The sequence below is a fragment of the Dipodomys ordii genome, unplaced genomic scaffold (genome assembly GCF_000151885.1).
Source record: "Dipodomys ordii isolate 6190 unplaced genomic scaffold, Dord_2.0 Scaffold48, whole genome shotgun sequence".
NCBI lineage: Eukaryota > Metazoa > Chordata > Mammalia > Rodentia > Heteromyidae > Dipodomys > Dipodomys ordii.
Window position 1 is genome coordinate 495,718 of NW_012267264.1, and position 13,134 is coordinate 508,851.

Here is a 13,134-nt window from a genome sequence, read left to right on the forward strand (position 1 = left end):
CAAGTGGTAGAGTGCTAGCCTTGAGCTGAAGAGCTGAGGGACAGCGCCCAGGCCCAGAGTTCAGGCCCCACGACCGGACCCAAAAAAAAAAAAAGGTTTACAATAATATTGATGAATCTTAACAAATACAGTAGAGTAAAAGAAACAAGACATAGGACTTAGTGGCAGAACGCAGTGCTAGAGAACTTGCCTAGTACACATGAGACTCAGGATTGATTTTCAGCATTGCCAAAAAAAAAAAAAAAGTAAAACATAAAAGAATACATATAACATGATTCCATACCTCAGAAGTTCAAGCATATGCAAAACTAATATATACAAATTCCAAAATTAGGTGGCAAAACTAGATGGGGGGAAAAAAGGGAAAGGATTACCCCCAAACAGCAGGTGCATGGCTACCTCCAGAGGAGGGGGAAAGGGAATGACAGCCAAGCTCTTGACCCAGATGGCGCTTTTACCCAGTATCTTTGTGTTTTATGCATTTTCTATATACCTAGTACACTTTGCAATGAAAAGGTTGGAAATGGAAAGTAAACATTGAAAGCTTGGACCTATGAGTGTTTTCTTCTCTATATATTTTCCATATAGATATAGTATATATATATATGTATATATAAATATACATCTATATATAGTATACATATCTATACATCTATCTATATATAGCTTACCTATGTACCTTTATGTCTATAGCTATCATATGTATAGAAGTTCCACATATATGGAAATATATAACATATAGATATATATTTCATATATGTTAAAGTCTAAAAGTATATATATAAAATACAGATATATAGATACATAGATGTATATATTACACACACATATACTCCATATATATTCTAATCATTAGCCAGATTTGGAAACAGCTTTAAGGAAATTCTTTCTGATCATTCCTAAATACTACTCACTTTCACCAACAACATTCCTCATCTCACCTCTCAATTTGAGGTCTGAGAAGCAAATAAGAAATTCCTTCCAGCTCTTCCAGCTCTTTGGGCCTGGCTGGGCCCCGGATGAGTGACAGAGCCACACACCCATGTGCACACAGCAGAGCAGCAGTCAGAAGCCTACGTGCTGCCGCTCAGGGACCTATTCCCTCACCAGCTTCAGGCCTCTCTTCCTTGCTTTCTTTTCCCATTTATTAAACCAGATTTGGCAAACAGCAGACCATGGCCTTGGATATTATGTTTGTCTGGTCGACTTGGAATGCCTGGGAGGAGACATTTCCAGCTGGAATGGGGAGAGATGCTAAGTAACTAAAGAAGCCCAAGTCCACAGAGATGAAAAACAAGAGATCTGGGTTGTAGAGAGACCTAGAAATTGGACCAGCTGAGCTGTAAACTTCCCTTATGGCATCCTTCCAAATCTCAGCAATCTGGGCCAAGGAAGCACACAGTAACCACCTCTCTATGGCACATCCTAGTTTTAGATGTTCTAGAAATCTCCACGTAGGTATCCAATGAGCAATGAGCATCTGTAGTTCACACAGCTAAGATTGAATCTATGCTTCCTCTTTGTCCTTGCCCTCACCCCCCCCTCTCTGTCCATCGTGGGTGCTGGCCCTGAGCTCTTCAGCTCAAGGCTACAGCTCTACCACTTGAGCCACAGCACCACTTTCGGTTCTCTGGTAGTTAATTGGAGATAAGAGTCTCACAGACTTTCCTGCCTGGTCTGGCTTTGAACCTCGATCCTCAGATCTCGGCCTCCTGAGTAGCTAAGATTACAGGCGTGAGTCACTGGTACCCAGCCTGTTCTTTTTTGGCCCAAACTGGGGTTTGAACTCAAGGCCTGAGCCCTGTCTCTTAGCTTTCTGGCCAAGGCTGGTGCTCTATTACTTGTCCATCATGGGGTTTGAACTCTGGGCCTGGGTGCTGTCCTTGAGCACTTCAGCTCAAGGCGAGTGCTCTACCACTTGAGCCACATCTCCACTTTTGGCTTTTTGGTGGTTAATGGAAAATAAGAGTCTCACAGACTTTCCTGCCTGGGCTAGCACTGAACTGCAATCTTCAGATCTCAGCCTCCTGAGAAGTTAGGATTACAGATGAGCCACTGGCACCCAGCCCATGCTTTCTTCTTAAACCCACCTCTTCATCACCATTCTTATCCTAATAGGAAGGAATGTCTGAAAAATCTAGGTTGTCTTGATCATCTATGTTCTATCCAATAATCTTTCTGATACTCTGGAATTCATGCAACCCTCTACGTTGTTACTCCAATCCTGACGCCATCATCTTCCAGCCACATTCTGATGGATTGAGTGAGCTCTAGTCATGGCCCTATATTACTAACTTCATCATATAGCATTTGAAGAGATTGTTCTATGATGAAAGTATGATTACATCTCTTCGTGCTTAAAAGCCTTCAATGGATCCTTTCTGATAGCATCCAAACTTAATATGAGGTATGAATCCTTTTACTTTCTAATTCTCAACCTTTATCTCCTACAATTCTACCCCTCATATGCTTTGATCCAGTCCCACTGCAATTATTATACTTTAAGCACCACGCCCTCTTACCTCTAAACCCTTGTATGTGCTGTTTCCCCTTTTTATTCCTCCCTACCCAGCCCTCTTTTGGTAATTTGATTACTTCTCTCTCAAGTCCCAGGTTAAATGTCAGTTCTTCCGGGAATCCTCCCTTGTTCCTCAAAACCCTCTGGGGTCCTTCAACACCTACAATGTCACAGTAGTTTTCATAGATACCACTAATGCCTGCTTAATTATCCATCCTCCGCTTGGTGGCAGAGGGATCATGCCTGTATGTACAACTTCAGAACCAGTCCCAACATGCGGAAGATAGCTAGCACTCAATTCGAAGCTGAATAAGTGATTGGATGGCTGTACACTCAGCACTCTGAGCTCAGGAAGGAAAAAAAAAATGAAGACCAAGTTTCTACCCTCAAAAGTTTACAGATGGTAGGGCACCAGTGGCTCATGTCTGCAATCCTAGCTACTCAAGAGGCTGAGAACTGAGGATCGTGGTTCAAAGCCAGCCCAGGCAGGGTTCGTGTATCTCCAATACACCACCAGAAAACTGGAAGTGGCATTGTGGCTCAAGTGGTAGAACGCTCACCTTGAGCTGAAGAGCTCAGGGACAGTGCCCAGGCCCAGAGTTCAAGCCCCATGATCCCCCCCCAAAAAAAGTTTACAGATGAACATAACTTAAATCTTCATCCTTTACCCTCCAAAACACCCACAAGAGCTAGCTGACACTGACCACACTGAACAACAAATCAGGATCACTAACTCAGAACAGGACAAGACACTAGCTGGGGCTCCCAAGTAAAGGATAGCCTGTGATTCTTGTATGTGGCTCAGGTTCTACACCTATTTATTCATCTAGGAAGTGCCAACCCTTGCTTCTGGCCCTGCTTTACAAAACACCAAGCAGAACACTGAACAGAGTGTACCAAACACACAGGGGAATAAGACTGGGTAAGGGACAGTGGACAGCAGCAGAGAAGAGCTCAGAATGACTTAGCAACCCTGGACTCAGTGATACACCTCCACAGGACCTTGTTCTGACAGCTGGTGAGGCTTAAACCCGTATAAGCAGCAGATGGTTCTTTTTTTTTGGTTGTTCTTTCTGCAGTACTAGGAATTGAACCCAGAACCATGAACATGCTAGGCAAGCACTCTACCACTTGAGTTACATGCCAAGCCCTTTTGTTTATATTTTGTTTTTGAGACAAGATCTTGCTATTTTTGCTGGGGCTGGCCTCTGTCTCAAGAGTCTCTTGTCTCTACCTCCTGAGTAGCTGAGATCACAGGTGTTCATCACCACACCTTGGCTTTTCATTTGGTTCTAACTCGTGCATGTGTTTGCCAAAACCACTTATGCCAATCCAGCAGCTGCTCTCAGGAGTGTGGGCTGGAAACAGGTCCACCCCCTTCCTCTTCATCTGATGGTGGCTACAGAGGGCAGCATCACAAAAACATGTCACTTAGGGGAACTCAACCTGGGACTCCTCAAAATAAATACCCTCTCATCATGTCAGCAATGCAGAACTGGATGAGTTCTAGTGCTGAGAGATTCAGATTTTTCCATATAGCTGGTTCCTAAATTCAAGTCTTATTTCAGAGAAAACTTGCTAAATCTGCCTTCCCATGTTTTATTTTCATTCTTTCAATCTTTCGCAGGTGTGCAACTTTAAAGACAACAATTGTATTTCTAATGTATACTCATTCATCTATGTCATACATTACTGTCACACATTTATGCAAAGATACTATCATAAAGTGTGAAAAATCCTGCAGATCTTATATGGCAGGATTTACGAGTTTTTCAAAACTATTTTTGGTGCCCATGGGTTCTGCCTAGCCTATTGGCTTTGGAGCTTGGTCTCCACATGGGATGAAGCTCCACTACATAGTTACCATCCTCCAAGTTTCTCCTCCAACCTATGGCCTTGTCCAATCAACATTCAGCAAAAGCTGAGCACTCTGGTCGCCCAGTTAACAATGACAAGCAGCTGTTAGAATCCTCACTAGTTCCAAGAGAAGCTAAGACAAGAGATAGCTTAGGCCTGTGAAAAGGAGGTGGCTCTCAGAGCTCTTCTCCCTTTCAATCAATGAAATATTTAAATCACACTAGCTGGGCATAGCAATAGCAACTCAGTTCTCTTCCCCAGCTCCCTTCAAGTCCTCTAGTCCAAAAGCTTGACAGATGGGGAGATAATCTACTCTACCACATTGCTAAGGAATTACCAGCTTGGGTTCAGCCTACAGTTTCCTGCCTCTGCCACTATTCTACACCAAGGAAAGGACTTCCAAGTATGGTGGAAGTACCCACTGACCCTCAATAGCCCACACTTGAATGTTCCCCAGACACACAACCATGAGAATCAGCTCTGTTCCTGAACCCCGGTAAGGATGAGAGTTCCCATTTTTCGGACAAGGAAACTGAAATTTGTGAATGCAAGACTGAACTCACGGTTCTCTGTCTAGACTTAGCTTCTAAATCAAGATTTCCAGGTAATTTCTTTTAATAATTCATCATAAGGGGGTTTCTTTTCCTTTACAGATTTCTCAAACTTGCCACTACCTTCGATCTCCAAATACTTAAATCCAACCTACCCTTATCCCCCCACCCCTGCTTTTTTTTTCCCCTCTCCCCAACTTCAATTTCCCCAAGGTCTAAGCATGGCCTTGAATTCAGAGGTCTCTGATTGTAGAAGGTGCAACCTCTCTGCCAAAAAAAGTGGCTGAGTCCCCTTCTCTTGGCCTCTTATTTCTCCTATCCATTCTTTACTCACCCACCCTGTCTAGGCCCTTTGTGACTAAGAGCCTTCCTCAGTTTCCTTGTCCTCCCTTCCCCATCGTGAGAGTCCCCTCCAGTACCAAAGTTCTAGATTGCTCCTCCAATTGCCCCGAGCGGGGGTTGGGGGGGGGGAGCTCCCCCGCTCCGATGTTCAGGCCTCAGCCTTTTCTTTCCAACAAAATCTCCATCCCACCATCTCAGCGCCCCATCTCAGACCCAGGTTTTACGCGCTTACCCGACCAGAGCACGAGTTTGCCGTGCGCCTCTTCCTGCGAGTCCGAGTCCCCGGCCAGCAGCGTGGAGGTGGCCCCGTAGGGCAGCGCCGAGCCTAGGCACACGTTGGAGCGCAGTGGCTCGCAGGGGGCGGCCCGGCCGCAGTGGCTCAGCAGGGATGGAGGGCCGGTTACCGCCGCGCTCCTCTTCGCGTTCCCGCCACCGATCCGCGACTCAGGCCCGGTCCTGTTCCCGCTCAGGGCCGCCCCCCGACCCAGGCCCCCCAGCAGCAGCAGCAGCAGCCCCAGGAGCTGCAGCTCCGGCCTCCGCGCTGGGCGGGCAGCGGCCATGGCCAAACTCGCCAACTCAGCAGAAGCCCCGGGCGCCCCTGCCCGCTCCCCGGAGCCCCCGGGCCACACGCACAACCCTGGGGGCCACGGAGGCGACTCAGGCGACCTGAGTACCCCACGAGTCCGGGGCCGGCTTCCCCCGGACGCTCCGCGCGCCCCGGCCCCTTAGCGCCCAACTTCGCAAAGTTTGGAACCCGGGGCCCATGTTGGGCAGCGGAGGCCCGAGCCAGGTTGCACAACTCCCTACTCCTTCTCCTGGCAATCGAAAGTTGTCTTCAGCCCTGGGAGCCCCCTAGGCCCCCAATCCTTAGCTCCATTCCCTCTTCTATCACTAAAGCTAACTTCCAGCCCCGCGACGGAGGCCTCGCGCCTGCTCGGGGTGCAGAACTGGGACCCCGACTCCGCCCCCAGGCCAGCCCGCGGCCCAGCCACCGCCGCCGCCAAGCGCGCTGCAGCCCCCTAGCTCTCCCCGCCGACTACCCCGCTCCTTTGTTGCTCTAGCTGGCCTGGCTCTCAGGAATGCACGGGGCCAGGCGGAGCCAAGCCCGGCCCCCCTCACCAAGGCTGGGGGAGGGACTGGGCGAGGGAGAGAAAGAGGGGAGGAGAAGCTAGAGAGGAGGGGCGTGAGCTTGAGCCTGGAGGAGCCAAAGAAAGTTGGGGAGATTTGGCCCCCCACCCCCACACACAAACACACCCTGCCACCGCCCAGCGCCACGGTGAAAGAGATGGGTGGAAGTCGTGGCGCAGAGCTGCTATGAGAGACTTTAGCTATAACTTCATCTGTCTGAGGCTGGTTTGACTTTGTCATTTGCAGGACATTTCTCCTGTTAGGATGGGAGAGACAAGGCATGCCCAGGCCCAGAGTCCATGAGAAATTCCTCTGCCCCTCCTTGCCCAGTTGCTCAGCGCTGCTTTTGGTAAACCTTTCAATTTAGCCCAGATCCCCATGGAGAGGAACCAGAGATTGTAGTTCCCATTTCTACAAATCCAGCTCTGGATCTGTGTGAGAGAGGACGAATATCAGAGCAGGTGTCCCAGCTGTGGTTACCTGAGAGAGCAGGTGTCCCAGCTGTTACCTGAGAAAGCAGGTGTCTGAAACCCAACATGCCAACCTTAAACTTGTATTGTTTTATTGCTAGGAGTGTGTGAAGTCTGTGATTTACACCCACTAGCTTGGCATGTCTTTAGTTGTGTACAAAAGAATCCAGTTCTTCTTTGATGGCTCTGGCTGCCAGAGGAAGTTTCTGCAGTTCCCTTTCACAATCTACTTTTCCCTTTCTCAGTCCTTTGCATGCCTCAAATTTCACCTTGAGTCAGTTAGCACCCATAACTAAGGGTCTAGCCAGGGTTAGACCATTTTTTCTGTTACTGATGGGCAGTTCACTAGGGTAACTTTTATTTCTTCTCTGGGAGACTAGCTCATAGACTAGGTAAAATAGATGATTTCTGTTACCTTTGATCATTTAAGAACAAATTAGCTATTACATTTCAGCTACCATCCTTAATTGGTACCTTAACCCCACAGGTAGAAAACTGGGAGATCAGCAGAGGAGAATTCAATTTATTCATTCTGAAATCCTGGGATTGTACACAGCAGCCTAGTAACATCCTTGAAGAATGAATGGGAATGTGGTTTGTTGTGGACAGTACTATGAGCATTTCTCATAGTATATACCTTCTGTGTCCCATTGCTAAGCCAGTGAAATTCCCAAACAGGAACCTGAAGCCTAGTGAATTGAATCACACACACGAGATATTAGAATATTGGTATTCAGTATTAGAATATTGTGGAAACAAGGCTTGCCCTCAGGAAACATATATAATATCATGGCAAAACAGAAAAATTTTCTTCAGGGAAGGAAGTTAATTTTATTCTCTGTATCTACACAGTTCAATTGGATATACATCTTTTTGTTGTTGTTGTTGTTTATGGGTCTTATACTCTGGGTCTGGGTGCTGTCCCTCAGCTCTTCTGCTCAAGGCTAGCACTCTACCACTTGAGCCACAGCACCACTTCCAGTTTTCTGGTGGCTAATTGGAGATAAGAGTCTCATGGACTTTCTTGCCCAGGGTTGGCTTTGAACTTCCATCCTCAGATCTCAGCCTTCTGAGTAGCTAGGATTACAAGCGTGAGTCACTAGTGCCCAGCTGGATATACATCTTAATCACCTGATTAGTTGCCAAAGTGAATGTGATAGGAACTTACAGTAGAGACATCAGTGTGGGCAGAAGTAGAGGAAGTGGAATTTGAACCCAGGATTGAAGTGTGAATAGGAGGAGCCAGAAAAGCAGAGGATTCGACATTAGTATTTCATATGGAGGAAACTATGACCACAGCTCAGGGCATGTCCTGCCTGGCTGTCAGGACATAGTAAGGGTTATGAATAGAAAGTGACTGGCAGGGGCTGGGAAGGTGGCTCAGTGGTAGAGTGCTTGCATTGCATGCATGAGGCCCTGGGTTCAATTCCCCAGCACCACATAAGGAAAAAGAAAAAAAAGCCGGAAGTGGCTCTGTGGCTCAACTGGTAGAGCGCTAGCCTTCAGCTGAAGTGCTGAGGGTCAGCGCCCAGGCCCAGAGTTCAGGCCCCATGACCGGACCAAAAAAAAAAAAAAAAAAAAGAGCAGAAAGTGACTGGCAGGAAGCCTCAAATGACATACAGAGATTCAAAAGTTTAATTCTGTTGCCAATAAGAGAGTAATTTTTATTATCGGAGTGCTATTAGTCATTCATAACCATAAGGTGACCTGAGCATGGTATGAAGGGCAAAAGCCTGGAGGAAAGGGACAGTATGGAGCGAAGTCACCGGTGATTTATGGAAGGAGTAGAAATAGACTGTCACTAGGGCATAATATTCCCAGTGGAAAAACCATTTAAAGTATAATGATCTAGGTTGCTTTTTTTTTTTTTTTTTGCCATGATAGAAGTGAATTGGCTGTTAAAACATGTCCACATCTGAGCCACAGGGGAAGTTGCCTTGGAGCCTGACATCACACTCACACTTTATTTTGTGAACTTTCTCTACTTATTTCTTTTCTTGGTAGTTACTGTGGCAGTTTTGAAGTCCTGTGGCCTTTTCTCATGGTGTACTCAATGTTCTGTGTATTAAGGAGGGAGCAACACATGTGCTTGGGCAGAAGAGGGAATCTTAGATGATTCTAAGATATGTTTTCAGGCCAGAGTGTTCTTTTCTTGTGTGTGTGGGGGGGAGGGGGAGTGTCAGGAGGTGAGAAACCATATTATTCCTTTTTTGGGAATACCTCTGGCCTAGGAAGAGGCAGAAGAAGGCAAAACTGCAAGAAAAATGCTCATAGTACTGTCATAGCTACTAGGGGCCATGTTCTTGCCGGTGGCAGATACACATCACCAATGTGCTCTTCCCTTGATACAGAAGTAGGAAAAAGTTCTACAATCTTGTCAGACAGTAGATTTGAAAGGAGAGCTGTGAGGACGGAGGAAACAGAAATTCCTGGTGACCCCTGAATGACGCTTGGGATCCTGCTCAAAGCTAGACCATCCTCTCCTGCAGATGCACCAAGAATGCCAGTCTGTTAGAGGATCTTCAGTGTGCTGCACACACTCTTTTGTTTCAAGCTTGCTGGCAGGTTGCAAAGTATTTCACTCCTGCGCTAGGTAAAGCACACATGAGCGCGCGTGCACACAAACACACACACACACACACACACACACACACATACACACACGAACACTCTCTTAGGAATCTTAACCCTATCTACATGTCCTAACACAGTTCTTTTGTTGGGGCCATGAGAAGCTGTCCTGGTTGAGGAGGCCTTGCAATACTTGATTTGCAACAAGTAGCTTCTTGATTTCTGAGTCATTCTCACCAAATATTTTTGGCATTCTGAAGTCTCACATTCACTATTGACTATCTTAATATTAGTGTACTGGCCCAGAGAGATCTTACCACTCACAGAAGATTGACATGACAGTGTCATGAGTATCCTTGAGACCTTGGTGCCTGAGCTCAGCTGAGCCTTGGAGACCTTGGCCCAGCTGTCACACTGGCCAGAATCTGGAGCATAATTGTTGCAGTGCTCCAGTGCTCCTACATTCAAAGACGGGAAGACCCAACATTGTTAGGATGACAATACTGCACAAGTTTAATTACAGATTCAACACAAACCTTAACAAAGTTCCAATAGCTTCTGACAAAAATGGAAAAGCTAATCTTCAAATTTCTTATGGGTTACAAGGGAGCTCTGAGTAGCCAAAACAATCTTGAGAAAGAATAAAATTGGTGGGCTCACTCTTCTGAACTTCATAATATACTCAAAATATACATACCTAAAAGACTACACAACTAGCATTAGAGCAGAAATGTAAGCCAATAGAATAGAACAGAAGCCTAGAAGTAACACCGCCAGTTGGTTTTTGACCCAAGAGACAATACCATTTAATGGTCTTTTCAACAAATAGTGCTGGAAAATTTGATTACTCACATGCAAAAGAATGAAAGTGAGCTTGGTGTTCACACTTTTATAATCCTAGCTACTCAGGAGGCCAAGATCTGAGGATCGCAGCTCAAAACCAGCTTGGTCAGGAAAGTCCTTGAGACTCTTATTTCCAACAAACTATGGAAAAAGCTGGAAGTAGAGCAAATAGTAGAGTACTAACCTGGAGCAAAAAAGCTCAAGGATAGCACTCAGGCTCTGCACACACACACACACACACACACACACACACACACACACACACACACACACACAATGAAAGTGGACCCTTACTTTGTATAATACTATGATTTAAATGTGGTTTGTCCCTGCCAAAGCTCATGTTGACGCATGCTTCTACAATGTTTCCACAATGAAATGGTACTGAAGTAGTAGGGCCCTTAATATATATTTGGGAATCCTAAAAGTCATCTGTCATGAATGGATTAGTTTGGTCATGAGAGCTTTTGGTAAGTTTTAGATATAGTGCTCTCAAAAGGTTCATTTCAAAAGGATCTGCCCACATGGCAGATCCAATCATTGAGAGAAATTTAGATCATGAAGGCTCTGGCCCAATCAATGGATTCATCCCTTGATAGAATTATAGAATGGACTACAGGGAGATAATAGGAACTATGAGAGGTGGGCCCTAATTAGAGACAGTAGGTTGTTGAGATGGGCTTTTGGAAAGTGTATATTCTCCCTAGTGTCCTTCTTGTTCTGTCTATGATTCCTGGCAGCCATGAGGTAACTTTGTTCTGCCATACCCTCTCCACCAACCCAATACCTCAACCCAAGTCCACAGCAATGGGGCCAATTGACTATGGAATCTAAAACCATGGGCCAAAATGAAACTTTCATCCTTTAAAAAAATACACATTTAAGGGGCGAGGTAGGGAAGGGATGTGAAGGGTAAACAAAGGAGGAGGCTGCAATGCTTGGTAAGAAATGTATGCATTATCCTGCCCATGTAATTGTAACCCCTCTGTACAGTATGTTCACAAAAAAATTAAATTAAATTTAAAAAAATACACGTTTAAGAGCTAAAAAACCTTACAAACTCTACATGGCATTGGGTTTGGCAATAATCTCATTGCTATGCCTGTACCAAAAGTATAGGCAATAAAAGAAACAACTAGGTAAAATTAAGAAATTTTAGGAGCTGGAGGTATGGCTGAATATATGCCTAGCAAGAGGGGCCCTGAGTTCAAACCTTGATAGCTATAAAATTAAATAAAATACACTACAATTTTCCCCCTCTTAAATGGCACCATTGTTCATTAACTTCACAGGCCAAAAACCTTGGTCCTTTTCTTTTTTTCTTTTTGCCAGTCATGGTGCCTGAACTCTGGGCCTGGGCGGCTGTCCCTCAGCTCTTCAGCTCAAGGCGAGCGCTCTACCACTTGAGCTACAGCGCCACTTCCGGTTTTCTGGTGGTTTATTGGAGATAGGAGTCTCACAGTCTTTCCTGCCCGGGCTGGCTTTGAACCACGATCCTCAGATCTCAGCCTCCTGAGTAGCTAGGATTACAGGTGTGAGCCACCAGCGCCCGGCCACACAGGAAATTATTATATAAATGTTCATAGCAGTTTTATTTGTAATAGCCCCAAATTAGAAACTAATCAAAAGTCCTTCAATGGGTGAGTGGTAAAAGGAACTATGGTTTATCCATATGGTAGAGTAGTACTGAGAAATTAAAACAAAGAAAGAGCATATTCGATACACATAATAACTTGGATGGATTGCAAAGGAATTAGGGTGAAAAAAAGTCAGTCTCAAAAGATACCTATTGCAGATTCCCTTTCTGTAACATTTGTGAAATAACATAATTATAGAAAAGAAGAACTCACTCCTGGTTGCCAGGGGTTTGTTAGGGAGGGATGGATATGGGTTTGTTAGGGAGGGATGGATGTGGCCAAACACCACTGTTGTTTGTGGCTGAGCTTTGTTCTGTTTTGTTTTGTTTTGGTGCTGGTCACATTTAGGCCTTTATAAAGGTATGCGCTCTATCACTGAGCTACAGCCCCAGTCCCCTAATTTTTTTTGGGTGGGGCACATCAGGGTTTACAATTTTGTGAAAATATAATTCACGGGGCTGGGAAGGTGGCTCAGTGGTAGAGCGCTTGCCTTGCATGCATGAGGCCCTGGGTTCCATTCATCAGCACCACAGAAGCAGAAAAAAAATAGCCGGAAGTGGCTCTATGGCTCAAGTGGTAGAGCGCTAGCCTGGAGCTGAAGAGCTGAGGGACAGCGCCCAGGCCCAGAGTTCAGGCCCCATGATCGGAGCCCCCAAAAAAATGGAAAAAGAAAAAAAAAAGAAAATATAATTCACTTAAACAGTTGAAAGCCTTGATGGGAGTGGCAATTACACAAAGCCACACACTTGATAAAAATGACATAGAGCTATGTAGTTTGTGCAAATAACTACTTTAATTGGTGAGATCTGAATAAGTGGTGTAGATTTCTTCATTTTCATATTATACTATAACTGTACAAGTTAACACTGGGGGAGACTAAGGAAGGTTCATGAGGCTTCACTGTACTATGAGTTTGTAATTCTTTCAAAAATATAAAGGGTTTTTTAATTATTTATTTGCTTGTTTGTTTGCTTATTTATTGTTAATCATGGGGCTTGAACTCAGGGCCTGGGGGCTGTCCATGAGCTCTTCTGCCTAAGTCTAGCACTCTACCACTTTGAGCCACAGTTATACTTCAGGTTTTCTAGTGGCTAACTGGAGATAAGAGTTTCATGGATTTACCTGCCCAGTCTGGCTTCTAACCAAGATCTTCAGATTTCAGCCTCCTGAATAGCTAGGACTATAGGTGTGAACGTTCATACCGGTACCCATCTAAA

The 13,134-nt window shown here is 45.3% G+C and overlaps 1 protein-coding gene across 1 annotated transcript in view; it reads right to left on the reverse strand.

Annotated features, from left to right (window-relative positions):
* Nucleotides 1–6,149, reverse strand: part of Smo (smoothened, frizzled class receptor) — a 43,038-nt gene extending 36,889 nt beyond the window's left edge. The window contains exon 1 of the mRNA XM_013019944.1: nucleotides 5,501–6,149. Within this exon, the coding sequence (XP_012875398.1) occupies nucleotides 5,501–5,828 (328 nt within the window). The 5' untranslated portion in view covers nucleotides 5,829–6,149. The remainder of the gene's footprint in view (nucleotides 1–5,500) is intronic.
* Nucleotides 6,150–13,134: the final 6,985 nt, after the last annotated feature.